General features: G+C 41.3%; 1 protein-coding gene across 2 annotated transcripts in view; it reads right to left on the reverse strand.

Moving 5' to 3' along the window:
* LOC112223928 (myomesin-2) overlaps positions 1-14,421 on the reverse strand; it is a 38,800-nt gene that overhangs the window by 11,461 nt on the left and 12,918 nt on the right. For both annotated transcript variants that reach the window (XM_042306270.1, XM_042306271.1), the window contains 21 exons: positions 13,792-13,956; positions 13,505-13,666; positions 12,530-12,671; positions 12,033-12,232; positions 11,876-11,929; positions 10,751-10,878; positions 10,265-10,448; positions 9,814-9,988; positions 8,112-8,233; positions 6,646-6,833; positions 6,160-6,286; positions 5,662-5,843; positions 5,464-5,578; positions 4,287-4,449; positions 3,752-3,858; positions 3,339-3,383; positions 2,678-2,814; positions 2,062-2,206; positions 1,900-1,962; positions 968-1,035; positions 623-736 (listed from right to left, as the gene is read on the reverse strand). In XM_042306270.1, coding sequence (XP_042162204.1) covers positions 623-736; positions 968-1,035; positions 1,900-1,962; positions 2,062-2,206; positions 2,678-2,814; positions 3,339-3,383; positions 3,752-3,858; positions 4,287-4,449; positions 5,464-5,578; positions 5,662-5,843; positions 6,160-6,286; positions 6,646-6,833; positions 8,112-8,233; positions 9,814-9,988; positions 10,265-10,448; positions 10,751-10,878; positions 11,876-11,929; positions 12,033-12,232; positions 12,530-12,671; positions 13,505-13,666; positions 13,792-13,956 — 2,786 coding nt within the window. The remainder of the gene's footprint in view (positions 1-622; positions 737-967; positions 1,036-1,899; positions 1,963-2,061; positions 2,207-2,677; positions 2,815-3,338; positions 3,384-3,751; positions 3,859-4,286; positions 4,450-5,463; positions 5,579-5,661; positions 5,844-6,159; positions 6,287-6,645; positions 6,834-8,111; positions 8,234-9,813; positions 9,989-10,264; positions 10,449-10,750; positions 10,879-11,875; positions 11,930-12,032; positions 12,233-12,529; positions 12,672-13,504; positions 13,667-13,791; positions 13,957-14,421) is intronic.

Below are 14,421 nucleotides of genomic sequence, written 5' to 3' on the forward strand. Positions count from 1 at the left end.
CCTCTGAATAACAGTGTCCTGAAGAGATATTAAATGTTCAATGCCAGGCAAAACCGCTCCTCAATAGCTCATTGTTATGGATGTATCCAAATAAATGTCACTAGAAAACTGCTTAGACAAATGCAGCTACTTTTGTTATTCTTTTTTTTTAAACGTTTGACGTGATTCTAAGTTAGTTGTAGTTGGCTAGCTAGCAAGCAGTATGCCAATGGAAAATTTAGAACAAACGTCTGGGTCGCGTCCATAAATACAGAACAAAAAGACTGAATGAATGGGTCGCGTCTCTGGCCTGGCAACCGAATCAATAAAAGGAACAACCAGTCGGCTTGGGTAGCAACCCTAGATTTGTGTTGGGACTATATCTTGTGGAAGGATGAAATAGTATTAATAAATTAATCTAAATAACGTTTTTTAATGAAAATATGTCAATCATTATTTTAATATGTTGGTAACCTCTTGTATAAAAGTGAACTTGTCCTTGAAGCCGGTGTTTGGAGGATATATTGGCACAGTTCGACTTCGTCTCGGGCTTGACAACACCCGTGCCAATATATCCTGCAAACACTGGCTTATCGGGCATTATCACTTAATTAGAAGGTGTGTGTCTGTGTGATACAATTACCAGGGAAATAGGAAGCTTGCAGGTTCCAGATGCCAGATTGACTGGCCCTTCAGGGGTAATCTCAACGGCATCCTTAAACCAGTGCAGTGCAGTTTCCTTCTTCAGATTATCCACCTGCATTATGAAACAACAGAACCCATAGCCCACAGGTAGGTGAACCAGCCCAAACAAAGACGCATGCCTGCATTACAACAACACCATCTGTCAACGTAGGAGAACAACGACTGAGGTGAATCATGCTGACTGTGTTTGTCGTTTAGATTGGCAGTAGCGATAACTCATGCCATCATTTCCATTTAATCTCTTGGCTTAATCTAATTGTACTTTCGGTGAATGTTTAATTACCTTGCAGATGAGTGCCACAGAGCAGTCATCCCCGACATGGACTGACAAAAACTCACTGAAGTGGGGGCCTGGAAAGAGGGCAAGAGAGACAGAAAGGGTGGGAGGGAGAGAGGGGGGATAGAGGGGGGAGGGGGAAGAGCGGGCATATGAAGGTCAGATTTCATCAATTGTTTTGCTAATAACACCCTTGTGTCTTTGTAATATCCTTGTAACAATGGGTGGCTTATGGATTTGCAGGTGTGATAACAGTGTGTGGCTGCCATAAATAATGTCAACCATTTTGAAGGAAAAAAACATTATGATATCAAATCATCATCTTAGTATTTGAAATTCATACCTAATTTAAATATTACTCAAATTAATTTCCCAAACACTAGAGGACTGCATACTGAATTTCCCAAACACTAGAGGACTGCATAATGAATTTCCCAAACACTAGAGGACTGCATATTGAATTTCCCAAACACTAGAGGACTGCATAATGCATTTCCCAAAGACTAGAGGACTGCATAATGAATTTCCCAAACACTAGAGGACTGCATAATGCATTTCCCAAAGACTAGAGGACTGCATAATGAATTTGCCAGAGACTAGAGGACTGCATAATGAATTTCCCAAACACTAGAGGACTGCATAATGCATTTCCCAAAGACTAGAGGACTGCATAATGAATTTGCCAAAGACTAGAGGACTGCATATTGAATTTCCCAAACACTAGAGGACTGCATAATGAATTTCTCAAACACTAGAGGACTGCATAATGAATTTCCCAAACACTAGAGGACTGCATAATACATTTCCCAAACACTAGAGGACTGCATAATGAATTTCCCAAACACTAGAGGACTGCATAATGCATTTCCCAAAGACTAGAGGACTGCATAATGAATTTCCCAAACATTAGATAACTGCATATTTTGAAACACTGTTACCGTCTTTCACTCTGACGTACTCGCTCCTTTGGTGTTCTGCGTCAGCGAGAGCTGCCTTGAAATCTACAACCCAAACAAAGTGATACAGGGGATAAGTCCTGGATCTCTCATGGAGCCCAACCCTGGATTAGAGCACAACCCCCACAGCAGACAGGCTCTCACCAGCTCCGATAAGCACCAGAGAGGACTGTCCTCTGGCTTTGCCATCCTCGATCTGAACAGTAAAGGTGCCCTCGCTATCCTCTGTGAAATGATCCAGCACAAACTCAATGATGCCAGCCTCAACGTCATGACTCGCATGATTTGGCTGAGAACACAGAAGAAGACACCAAGAAAGTTTACATGAGAGGACTCTATTAAGTGAATGTTGAGGAATCGTAATGGGCGAATCCAATAATGTGGATATGTTGTGTAATCCACTCTAGTCTTGGCTTAAAAGTCTATTCATGCCATGACATAGTGATGATAGAGTAGAATGAATAGTACAAAGAGAAAAAAAGTTGTCTGTGCAAGTCCATTGTGAGTTCAATTACAGTGTTGTGTCTGAAACTACACCCTATTTCCTGTATAGTGCACTACTTTTGACCAGAGACCCATAGGGTCAGCCTCCTAGAACCTCTAGTCAGGAGTTGTGCACTGTATGCCAAAAAGGTGTCTAAAGATGTGCACTAAATAAGGAATGGGGGTCAAAAGTGCACTATGTAGGGAATAGGGCACCATTTCGGACAAAGACAGTGTGTCGGTTTAGAGTTGACAGGAATAAGGAGGAGAGTCTTACATTAGTCGGTGAGAGTTCATTGTTGTTAGCTAAGAACTTATAGGTGACAGCAGAGGAGATGTGCTCAGCCTGCAGCCAGAAGCGCATGCGGCCGCGCTCCAGAATCTTGTAGGCCAGCTGAGTCTTTAGAGGGATCACTGTGGAAGCAGAAACAATAATGGAAGAAGGTGATGCAAATAGAGGTAGGTTTTGTGATAGAAATGGCATTTGTTCAAAGGAAGACATTTCACTTCTCAAATCATAAGAATAAGCTGTGATGAACCACATGCTAAAAACGTTGATGGAGCGAGGGCTGACAAAAACTATTTTCTGGGATTAACAGTTGTCTCTTCTATGTGGTTTACATGGAACTATGTGGTTTACATGAACCCACATTACCAGTCTACAACAGCACACACGCCCCTACAGTATATACCCATTATACAAGCAAAACAAAACTAAGAAAATTGACCTTTTACCCTGAGCTGTGTATTCCAAATGGTTATTTGATGGGAACCAATTATTTATGAGAGTGGAAATAGAAAATGACCTGACAAAGATCCAACTCTGATCTTTTTTGTGGGTCTGATTAAATCACAATGGGAACATACCAGAGTAGCGGACATTCCTTTTCTCTTTGAAAATAGAAAAGCCATATTAAATCATTCAGAACAAAACCTACCTGGGTGTCGAATACCATAGCTCTTTGCCAGCATTTTCTCCAGCTCTGTAATAGAGGTAAACAAGGGAGAGTGTATTTCAGCATTATAATGATCCAATATCATCCACAGCGATTCCTTTTTACATGGAACTTCATCATACATTTCGACAGTAACAGTTGTCTGCACTGCACAAGACCAGACATGCATGTCCTGTATCACGGCATCATATCATATTTATGAAAAACAGTGAAAGGCACCACTATTGTTTCTGACTCCAACATCTGCCGTATAACGACATGCTGTTGTGTTGATTTAGATGTACTAGTACAGTATGCATGCATGTATGGACTAAATCTATTTCATACCATGATCCTGAATGAGGGTTATAAATAAGTAACCTCCTGTTTATGATCGACCCCCAGCCAGGGCCTACCTTCGGCATGGATTTCATGGCTGGCAGAAACACCATCAGTGTTAGTTACAGCAACGGAGAAGCAACCCATATCCCCCTGGTCTGGGTGTTTGAAAATAAGCTTAGAGCTAGAAATAAATAAATAAAGACGCACCATTAGATAATATAGAAATAAATAAATAAAGGCACACCACTGGATAATATAGAAATAAATCAATAAAGGCACACCACTGGATAATATAGAAATAAATCAATAAATAAAGATACACCATTGGATAATATAGAAATAAATAAATAAAGACACACCATTGGATAATGTATAAATAAATAAATAAATAAAGACACACCATTGGATAATATAGAAATAAACAAAGGCACACCATTGGATAATGTAGAAATAAATAAAGGCACACCACTTGATAATATAGAGTCCAGGAGATACTGAGCACATCAATGTGAGTATATTACACACTTCTGAATCACTACTGATAATTCTTGAACGTTTTGTTTTGTTGAAATATATTTGATCTGTTGACAAGTTTGGTGCATAGCTTACATATTGCCCTCTGTTTTGATGACAATGCCTTTGGAGAAGTCAGTGATTTCCTTGTAGAATTTCTTCCACACAAAGTGGGAATTCTCTGTAATTTGACAACTTTCAAATGACAGGATGAAGTCACCTGACTCCTCGTCCACTGTGCAGGTCATCTCCTGGGCACCTTTTGGAGTGACAAAGCAAAAAGTGAAGTTGACAGGCAACAGCAATAAACATCTGGGAGTGCAGCATCCTAGAGATGTGTGTTTTGGTACAGTCATAGTAGGGTAGTACAGCATCCTAGAGATGTGTGTTTTGGTACAGTCATAGTAGGGTAGTGCAGCATCCTAGAGATGTGTGTTTTGGTACAGTCATAGTAGGGTAGTACAGCATCCTAGAGATGTGTGTTTTGGTACAGTCATAGTAGGGTAGTGCAGCATCCTAGAGATGTGTGTTTTGGTACAGTCATAGTAGGGTAGAGCAGCATCCTAGAGATGTGTGTTTTGGTACAGTCATAGTAGGGTAGTACAGCATCCTAGAGATGTGTGTTTTGGTACAGTCATAGTAGGGTAGTGCAGCATCCTAGAGATGTGTGTTTTGGTACAGTCATAGTAGGGTAGTACAGCATCCTAGAGATGTGGGTTTTGGTACAGTCATAGTAGGGTAGTACAGCATCCTAGAGATGTGTGTTTTGGTACAGTCATAGTAGGGTAGTATGTTCATTATATGTTCACAGACTATTTCTGCATTTATGTTCTGCATCCTCTGTTGAATGAATACCTAGAGAGTTGTGAAAATGACTTTTCTCTGATCTCAACCAGCCTTGTGCTTAAGTCGCTGATGTCCCTGCAGAATACAACACTGCCCTCTGCAGGTTGCCTGATGGTCTGCACCTTCTCACTTCAACATCTCTACTGAGCTCCATATGAGTCATCCATTTTTCTCTACTCCCACGTCCTCCCAATGTTCCTTATCGACAGAAGCACAGACTACCCCTCCCTAAGCCCCTCCTCATAACCATGTCTAGTGTACTACACACCCTGTGGTATTACTCTCCTAATCTAAGTCCCATTTTAATGGGAATCCTGACCCAAATAAACATTCTCTGTGGAACACACTGAACGAATGCTGCTCTGCTCTAAGCCACATTGAAGCGCAGCATAGGGAATTGTGTCTGTTTGTGTCTGTCCAACAGTACCTTTCACTGCTTTGGCAACCACAGGGTTAGAAGCCAAGGAAGGCTTGCCGGCACCTTCAGCGTTCGCCGCGCGCACTCTGAACACATAGGACACTCCAACTTCCAGCCCAGTCACCTGAAAACGAGGAGGACTGTCAAATGTGCCAGATAGGCTGACACATTGTCATAACGCAGGTATTCTAGGAATACTCTCTGTACCTTGTGGTAGCGGTGACTGACAGCGTGGCTCTCGTTGGAACAGTGCCATTCATCTGAGCCTTTCTTTGCAAAGTCAACAAAGTAGCCTGTGATCGGGCTGGTGCCGGTGTAGACGGGAGCCTTCCACTCCACCAACACAGAGTCATCACGGATCTCGCAGAAAGTCATGTCATAGGCTGGACCTGAAATTCAGAGTGCAGTAAATGTACAAAAATGACAGACAAGCAGTTCTTCATGTCAGACGTAAGTCAAAGCACATACGTCAGACTGTGTAATGTCTATGTGCTGCTGTTTTAACGATTGATGTTGGAAGTGGTACCGGCGATAAGCTTCTGCTTGAATACACCTATTCCATAATTCATGACAAATTATGAGATATGCATTAATGGTTTAATTATGCAACGGTATTTGCATGTAAAATGATCTTCACTTCTTTGAACTATGCACACTTCATCTTTAAAATAGAAACTTGTTTTAGAGAGGTTTTCAGTACTGTACCTGGCTCGGGTATGGTCCAGGCATCACAATGGAAGGCCTTGCTGGGGGCAGAGGGGGCACCAAGACCAGCAAGACTTCCACCATAAACCATGAACTCATAGACTGCACCTGCACTCAGATGTTCAACCTGTGGTTGTGAAGGAAAGTACTAAAATGGTTACAACTAATTGAACTGCAATAGATTCCATATGATCCTACACTATCTACACTAAAGGTGCCATCTAGGTCCTTAAAGTGTTCTACGGCTGTCCCCATTAGGAAAACCCTTTTTGGTTCCAGGTAAAAACCTTTTTTTGTTTCAGGTAGAAGCCTCTATGGAAAGGGTTCTAAATTGAACTGAAAAGGGCATGGAACAAAAAAGGGTTCTGCAAAGAGTTTTCCTATGGGGACAGCCGAAGAACCCTAGAAAGCACCTTTTGTTCTAAGAGTGTATAATCCTAACCATTACAGATGTGTTTAGATGACTCAGGTCGATCAGATTTGTACCTTGAACAGCCGCTCTTTGATTGGTGGGATGTTGATCTCTCTCCATGTGTGTTCTCCGTGCCTGTGTTTGTCAATGTAGTATTCAACCACTGGAGAGCCACCGGAGTGGACTGGGTGCTTCCAGTTCAGAACCATAGACTCTCCGTCACAGGCCAGCAGAGCAATGTCATATGGAGCAGAGGGAGTCGCTGCACACAGAGTTTACAAGTGTCTTAAACATGTATCATGATTAGGGCCCTGTTTTTTGGGCCCTGTTTTAATCATGTCACATGACCTGGATTGGATATATAGCAGGGTTCTCTACACTCTTAAAAAAAAAAGGCGCTATCTGGAACCAAAAAGGGTTCTTCGGCTCTCCCCATAGAAAACCTCTTTGAAGAACCCCTTTTGGTTCCAGGTAGAAATTTTTTGGTTCCAGGTAGAACCTTTGTGGGTTCCATGTGGAGCCCTTTCCACAAGAGTTCTACCTGGAACCAAAAAGTTTCTACCTGGAACTTTTTTGGTTCCAGTTAGGGTTCTAACTGGAACCAAAAAGAGTTATCCTTTGGGGAAAGCTGCAGAACCCTTTCAGAACCTATTTTTCTAAGAGTTTAGGGTTATGGTTGTTAAGGCTTTCGGTAGCATGAATAATACATTAATTTTAGTGCATAATGGCGCCAACTAGCATGTAGTCTAGCGTTTCAGCACGTTGGGCCAGTAACCGAAAGGTCGCTGGTTCAAATCCCAGAGCCAACTAGGTGAAAAATCGGTCGGTGTGCTCTTAAGCAAGGCACCTAACCTTAATTGCTCCTATAAGTCACTCTGGATAAGAGCATCTGCTAAATGTAAATATGATAATTGTTGTTAAAAAACCCTGCAATCCACATAGCTTGGAGTATCGTCAATGAGTTTAGAAATGTATGGTTTGATGAAACAATCTGCAGTTGTTGGTTGAATGTCCCAAAGGAACTCTACGAACCAATGGTTTGTTTTTGACTCAGATTGCCTAAATTATTCACATCATTTGGACATCGAGAAAAGTACACGATGACAGGCTCAAATCCAATAGGCTCCCAGGCTGTCCTGCTGAAACGTGTGAATAGGAAGAATGACAGTCCTCTTCATTTATTGGAGACATTTATTTAATGATACGATGCTTGTGATGATATAATCATTAGATATTCAGCCGACTTAAGGCATCAAAGTTAGATGCCTTTGTGTGTTTTACTTCTGGACAGCTACCAACGGCCTTGAAGAAAGTCTTGACAACATTGCTACAATTTATTCACTGTGATCATTCACAGAGAAAAGAGCCTCCAGCTAAGCACAGTGGGTCGCTAAAATTTAGTATTTGCAATTTTCTTCTTTGTTACTGTTGCTACTGCCATATTGAATGCAGCACTTTTTCCACCTGGTTGGAATCTCGACAAATGACAAGTATATTCTGTCTGCTGTGTGTGTGTGTGTGTGTGTGTGTCCATACTCACTGAGTGCAGCTTTGACAGAGAGGGGGGAGGACTCCTGTGATTCATCACTAAGACCCAGCTCATTGATGGCTTGCACACGGAAAGTATATGTCTCACCAGTGGTCAAACCTTGAACCACAAACCTAATCAAAAATAGCAAATGAAGCATTGTGATAAATGAAATGACACTTCAAATAATAAGTACAGTGCCTTGCAAAAGTATTCATCCGCCTTGGCCTTTTTCCTATTTTGTTGCATTACAACCTGTAATTTAAATAGATTTTTAATTGGATTCCATGTAATGGACATACACAAAATAGTTCAAATTGGTGAAGTGAAATTTAAAAAATTACTTGTTTAAAAAAACAGAAGAGTGGTGCGTGCATATGTATTCACCCCCTTTACTATGAAGCCACTAAATAAGATCTGGTGCAACCAATTACCTTCAGAAGTCACATAATTAGTTAAATAAAGTCCACCTGTGTGCAATCTAAGTGTCACATGATCTAAGTATATATACACCTGTTCTGAAATGCCCCAGAGTCTGCAACACCACTAAGCAAGGGGGACCACCATCTGAAACTCCGAAACTTCCAAAACTTTGAACATCCCACGGAGCACCATTAAATCCATTATAAAAAAATGGAAAGAATATGGCACCACAACAAACGTGCCAAGGGAGGGTCGCCCACTAAAACTCATGGACCAGGCAAGGAGGGCATTAATCAGAGAGGCAACAAAGAGACCAATGATAACCCTGAAGGAGCTGCAAAGCTCCACAGCAGAGATTGGAGTATCTCTCCATAGGACCACTTTAAGCCGTACACTCCACAGAACTGGGTTTTACGGAAGACTGGACAGAAAAAAGCCATTGCTTTAAGAAAAAAATAAGCAAACACTTAGTGTTTGGTGTTCGCCAAAAGGCATGTGGGAGATTTCCCAAACATATGGAAGAAAGTACTTTGGTCCGATGAGACTAAAATTCAGCTTATTGGCCATCAAGGAAAACGCTATGTCTGGCGCAAACCCAACACCTCTCATCACCCCGAGAAACCATCCATGTTTTTCATCGGCAGGGACCGGGAATTGAAGGAATGATGGATGGCGCTAAATGCAAGGAAATTCTTGAGAGAAACAGGTTTGTCTTCCAGAGATTTGAGACTGGGACGGAGGTTCACTTTCCAGCAGGACAATGACCCTAAGCATACTGCTAAAGCAACACTTGAGTGGTTTAAGGGGAACATTTAAATGTTTTGGAATGGCCTAGTCAAAGCCCATACCTCAATCAAATTGAGAATCTATGGTATGACTTAAAATTGCTGTACATCAGCGGAACCCATCCAACTTGAAAGAGCTGGAGCAGTTTTGTCTTGAAGAATGGGCAAAAATCCCAGTGGGTAGATGTGCCAAGCTTATAGAGACATACCCCAAGAGACTTGCAGCTGTAATTGCTGCAAAAGATGACTCTACCAAGTATTGACTTTGGGGGGTGAATAGTTATGCATGCTCAAGTTTTCAGTTTTTTTGTCTTATTTTTTGTTTGTTTCACAATAAAAAATATTTTGCATCTTCAAAATATTTTGCATCTTCAAAGTGGTCGGCATCAAATGATACAAACCCCCAAATAGTCCATTTTAATTCCAGGTTGTAAGGCAACAAAATAGGAAAAATGCCAAGCAGGGTGAATACTTTCGCAGGCCACTGTACAAGACAGAATACATACTTGTTGTTCTTGTGAGGTTTGTGGTTAGCTGAACCCCAGTCCTTGGAGCCTTTTACACACACATCGATGTAGTAGCCAATAAGATTATTAGGCTCCTTGGGTTCAGCCCATTGGATAAGAAGAGATGTATCAGTCTCCCTTGTGGCAACCACCTGACCAGGAGCGGAGGGGACCCCTACAGTAGATGAATAAGGCATGGTTAATGTCTAAGGCAAAAGGTCAACTATCTATAACTTACTTTAAATGAAGGACAATTTAATTTTTTTTGCTAAATCTGTAATATGGATGCAAATGACTTTTAAACATTTTTCCAGAGTAACTTTTTTCAAATTCTACCCTTGACTATTGCTATGCTTTACAGGGAGTTTGACATTTAGAGAAAATACTTGAGAACAACCTTGTGGAGGACTTTAAGAGATCGCTATAAAGCCACTGAAGAGGACCTTCTTACCGCGCAGCTCTTGAGTCTGAATGGGCTCTGTGGGCTCAGAGGCTTCACTGCTGCCGTACATGTTTGCAGCCAGCACGCGGAACAAGTACTGTTTTCCCTCAGACAAATCGAACACGGCATAGCGAGGAGATCTCACGGGTACCTGAGTGTTTACCCTCTGCCATGCACCGCTCTCGGCCAAGCACTGTGAGGGAAGAGCCCCAAAGACAACATTTACACTCTGTGACAACATCCACAGATACTGTCAAACGCAATGGAGAAGAAGACATAACCCCAATTCATTATGTAGACTTCAACCATTCATTCGATGTGAATCATGACCCTACTTGTAATTGCCCTTGATTATTCTATTGAAGTGGGATCCCAGAAAGATTTAATGTGTTTTAGAGGACACAAATCTAGTGATTCCATGTTGAAATGTGTCTCTATTCTGTTGCTGCAAAATTTGGGTAAAAAAGAAAGGTGAGAGAGCAGAGAGAGACCAACCTTCTCAATATAGTACCACACTGGGGCCTGGCCCTGATAAGGAGCAGGTTTCCAGCTGAGGACAACATATGTTCGGTCAGTCTCTGAAGCGTGCAACTTGGAGGGGGTTCCTGGTATTTTCTTCCCATCTATGGACACAAGACATCACAAAAAATTCACAAACTGTTTTTTGCCCAAGTGGGAGCATTCCCCCGAGTTGTCTATACACATACAGTGCCAGCCAAAGGTTTGGACACACCTACTCATTCAAGGGTTTTTCTTTATTTAGACTATTTTCTACATTGTAGAATAATAGTGAAGACATCAAAACTATGTAATAAAACATATGTTATCATGTAGTAAACATTGTTTTGGTAACTACATGATTCCATATGTGTTATTTCATGTATATAAATATTAAAAATTTTAAAAAAAATGGAATATTAAAACATACAATTTACTTGCAGTGAAGCCGCTCAACATCTACATCCCATTCAGTCATCTAACAGACTCCTATCTAGAGCGACCCACAGAAGCAACCAGAGTCAACTCAAGGGCATGTCGTCAGATCTCCCATAAGGTCAAAAATGGGGACCAGAACCAGCGACCTATCAGCTACCAGCCCAAGCTCCCAACCACCAGGCCACCAGCCCTCCAAGATCCCCCCACAGTCCCCCCCCATGAGAAAAATAAAATAAAATAATTCCATTATTGCTAAATATTGAGACAGAGAGCAGCTGATTAGTAGCCTAGTGGTTAAGAGCATTGGTCAGTAACCAAAAGGTTACTGGTTTGAATCCCTGAGCTGACTGGGTAAAACAAACCTGTCAATGTACCCTTGAGCAAGGCAATTAACCCTAATTGCTCCTGTAAGTCGCTCTGGATTAGAGTGTCTGCTAAATAACTAAAATGTAAAAGATGTGACAGTTGTTGTACAGATGTTAGGCATGGTACAATGTGAGGGCTAATGATATGGCAATATTGTAAAGGGGGAGTTGGACCTCCTTTCAGTGTCTGATGAGGTATACATAAATAAGCATAGAAAAGTAATATCATGACTTTTTAGAAGAACATCAAAGATTTTTGCATCAAACTAGTTGATTGAGATTCAAGGATCCCCATACATCATAGAAAACCATTTAGTACCTTCAACGTCGTGGTGGTAGATTACAACGTCAAGTTTTCCACCCAACTTGATGGCTGTCAAAACAAAGATAAAAACATAAAAGTATATACATTTAATTTGATTCTAGAGAATACATGAACTCACAAGGTAAAGTTTAAGATGTCATCACCACATTACCATGGAGTCTTTCAAATTCAGTGGGGTCCAGGGCGGCGATGGGGTCAGATATTCTGGAGGGCTTGCTGATGCCGTGTGAGTTTATTGCCCGCACACGGAAATAGTAGGAGTGGCCCTCGAACAGGCCAGGCACAGGATATTTACAGATCTTAATGGGGGAGTCATTGCACTGCACCCAATTTTCACTTCCAGTTTCACATCTGAAACAAAATGAGGAAAATTGGTTCATCTCCCCAAATCCATCTCTGAAGAGGACATTTTGGCTGATATAGCTACATTATCCTGTCACCAGCTACGAACAGTGGTGGAAGAGTATAGGTTGTAATTTGCAGATTTGTCTCCAATTTTGGAGCCTAGATTGTTATGTGATTATAAGAAGAAGAAAAAAATGAAAGTATATAACAGGTTCCTGATGTTTTTCCTGGTCAGATCATGGCATCTGGAAAAAGTAGCTGGAAATATTCACATTTGATTCCCATTTCAACACCTTCCGTTACCTATCTACAAAGTATCCGATGATGGGGCCTTCAGTGGTGGTGTTGGGAGGCTTCCAGGACACGATGACATAATCTCTGTTGGCGTCATGGATCTTGATGTCCATAGGGGCACCTGGAGCTCCAGGCACTGGGGGAGGACCATCTGACACAGGGACACAAAGCAAGTCACATCTTCATATCTTCATACTTTAAATCTGACCTATCCCTAACATTAACCATATGCCTAACCCTAACCTTCAATTAAGACCAAAAAGCACATTTTTTAATTCATTAATTTTTACACTATAGCCAATTTTGACTTTGTGGCTGTTGTAACTACTGACAACCCTGTATTTAGCGAGTTGGGCCAATGCGGTTTATGAATTGTGATGCATTTATATGACACTATAAAATTATATGGCAGCCATGTTAGCTCCCCATTGACATTACATGGGGAATATTTAAACAATACTAACTGAATGTCTAGAACTAGAACAACATTCAAAATTCAAAAATTCCAAATTCCAAAATGATATTCCAAAAGATGGCTTCACTCTCTATTCTAAAAGTAGGCCTAACTGTAAATATATGGCTTTGAATCACACAATACCTGAAACTCCCTGTGAACAGAACCATCAAAGGACCAAATCAGCTTTTTTGAAAGATATCAGAATATTACTGACACTACAATTTTTAAAGTAGCTGCATTGCTGGTACACACAAAGGGGGTATAGCTACAAACAGGGGCGCAACTTTGGTTTTAGATATATATATATTTTTTATCCAGTCGGATAAACACTCCAAACAGCCTACCCGACCGCTTGGAGGCGTCCGCATGGTCCTAAAGCAAACCGTTGCCTTGTTTTGTATCACATTCCAATGATAAAACTGGGGGGGACACAAATGCAATTTCAGAAGTTAGTTGGGGACGTCCCCCCGTCCCTAAGTGACAGTTGCGCCCCTGGCTACAATTCTCAAAGTTAGTTGTTGTTTTACCTGCACAGGAAACAAATGCACTGTGGACCGCATCTCCCCCCTTTGTAACCATACGGAGTGAGTAGACACCCTCATCATCCTTGTTCAGGTGAGGCAGGGTCAGCTTGGTCTCGCCTCTAGCAGACTCTATCTTCACCCACTTGGAGTCTGACAGCCGATGATCTGACAAAAAAAAAAAAAACTGTAACATTAAAAAGTGAGGACCTGTCACTAGCTGAAGTTACAAAACTGGCCTAGTAAATCGTCTGTTATTGAGAGCGTTATATTCGTAAGAGAAAATGTGATACCGTCTCGGAACCATTGAGCTTCAGGCTGCAGATTGGCTAGGTTAGGAGTAGCGGTCATTGTGGCGGCCAAGGTGACTGTGTCTCCCTCTGTTCCAAAGACTGAGCCAAAAGTCTCCAAGAAGGTGATGTTGATCTTGGTGTATTTGATCTCCGGCAACATGGGAACTGCAGGAGACAGTAAAGGAGGACATACTTACAGTATTATGACTCTATTTCAGTAACATCATTATAGAGCACCATGATCACAATTATTTTCTGCAACCATGCAATTACATACACTTTGAAAGAGAGAGAGCGCTCTGAATTATTTGAAAGATATTATGACAGTCTGACAAAAACGATCTATGTACCTCAGCATATTCATACCACTTAAATAGCACTCTCTGTCTCCTATTCTCTTTTTAAAGAAGACAAAAGTGCAACTGGTGTTGTGATTAATATATACCAGAGGAGGCTGGTGGAAGGAGTTATAGGAGGACAGGTTCATTGTAATGGCTGGAATGGAATTAATGGAACGGTATCAAGCACATCAAACATTTGGAAATACATCAAAAACAACATTCTTCTAACAAAGCATGTTTGAATTGATATACCTTCTACAGTAGTTTACGTTTGTCTCTCACTATAGTA

The sequence above is a fragment of the Oncorhynchus tshawytscha genome, linkage group LG25 (genome assembly GCF_018296145.1).
Source record: "Oncorhynchus tshawytscha isolate Ot180627B linkage group LG25, Otsh_v2.0, whole genome shotgun sequence".
NCBI lineage: Eukaryota > Metazoa > Chordata > Actinopteri > Salmoniformes > Salmonidae > Oncorhynchus > Oncorhynchus tshawytscha.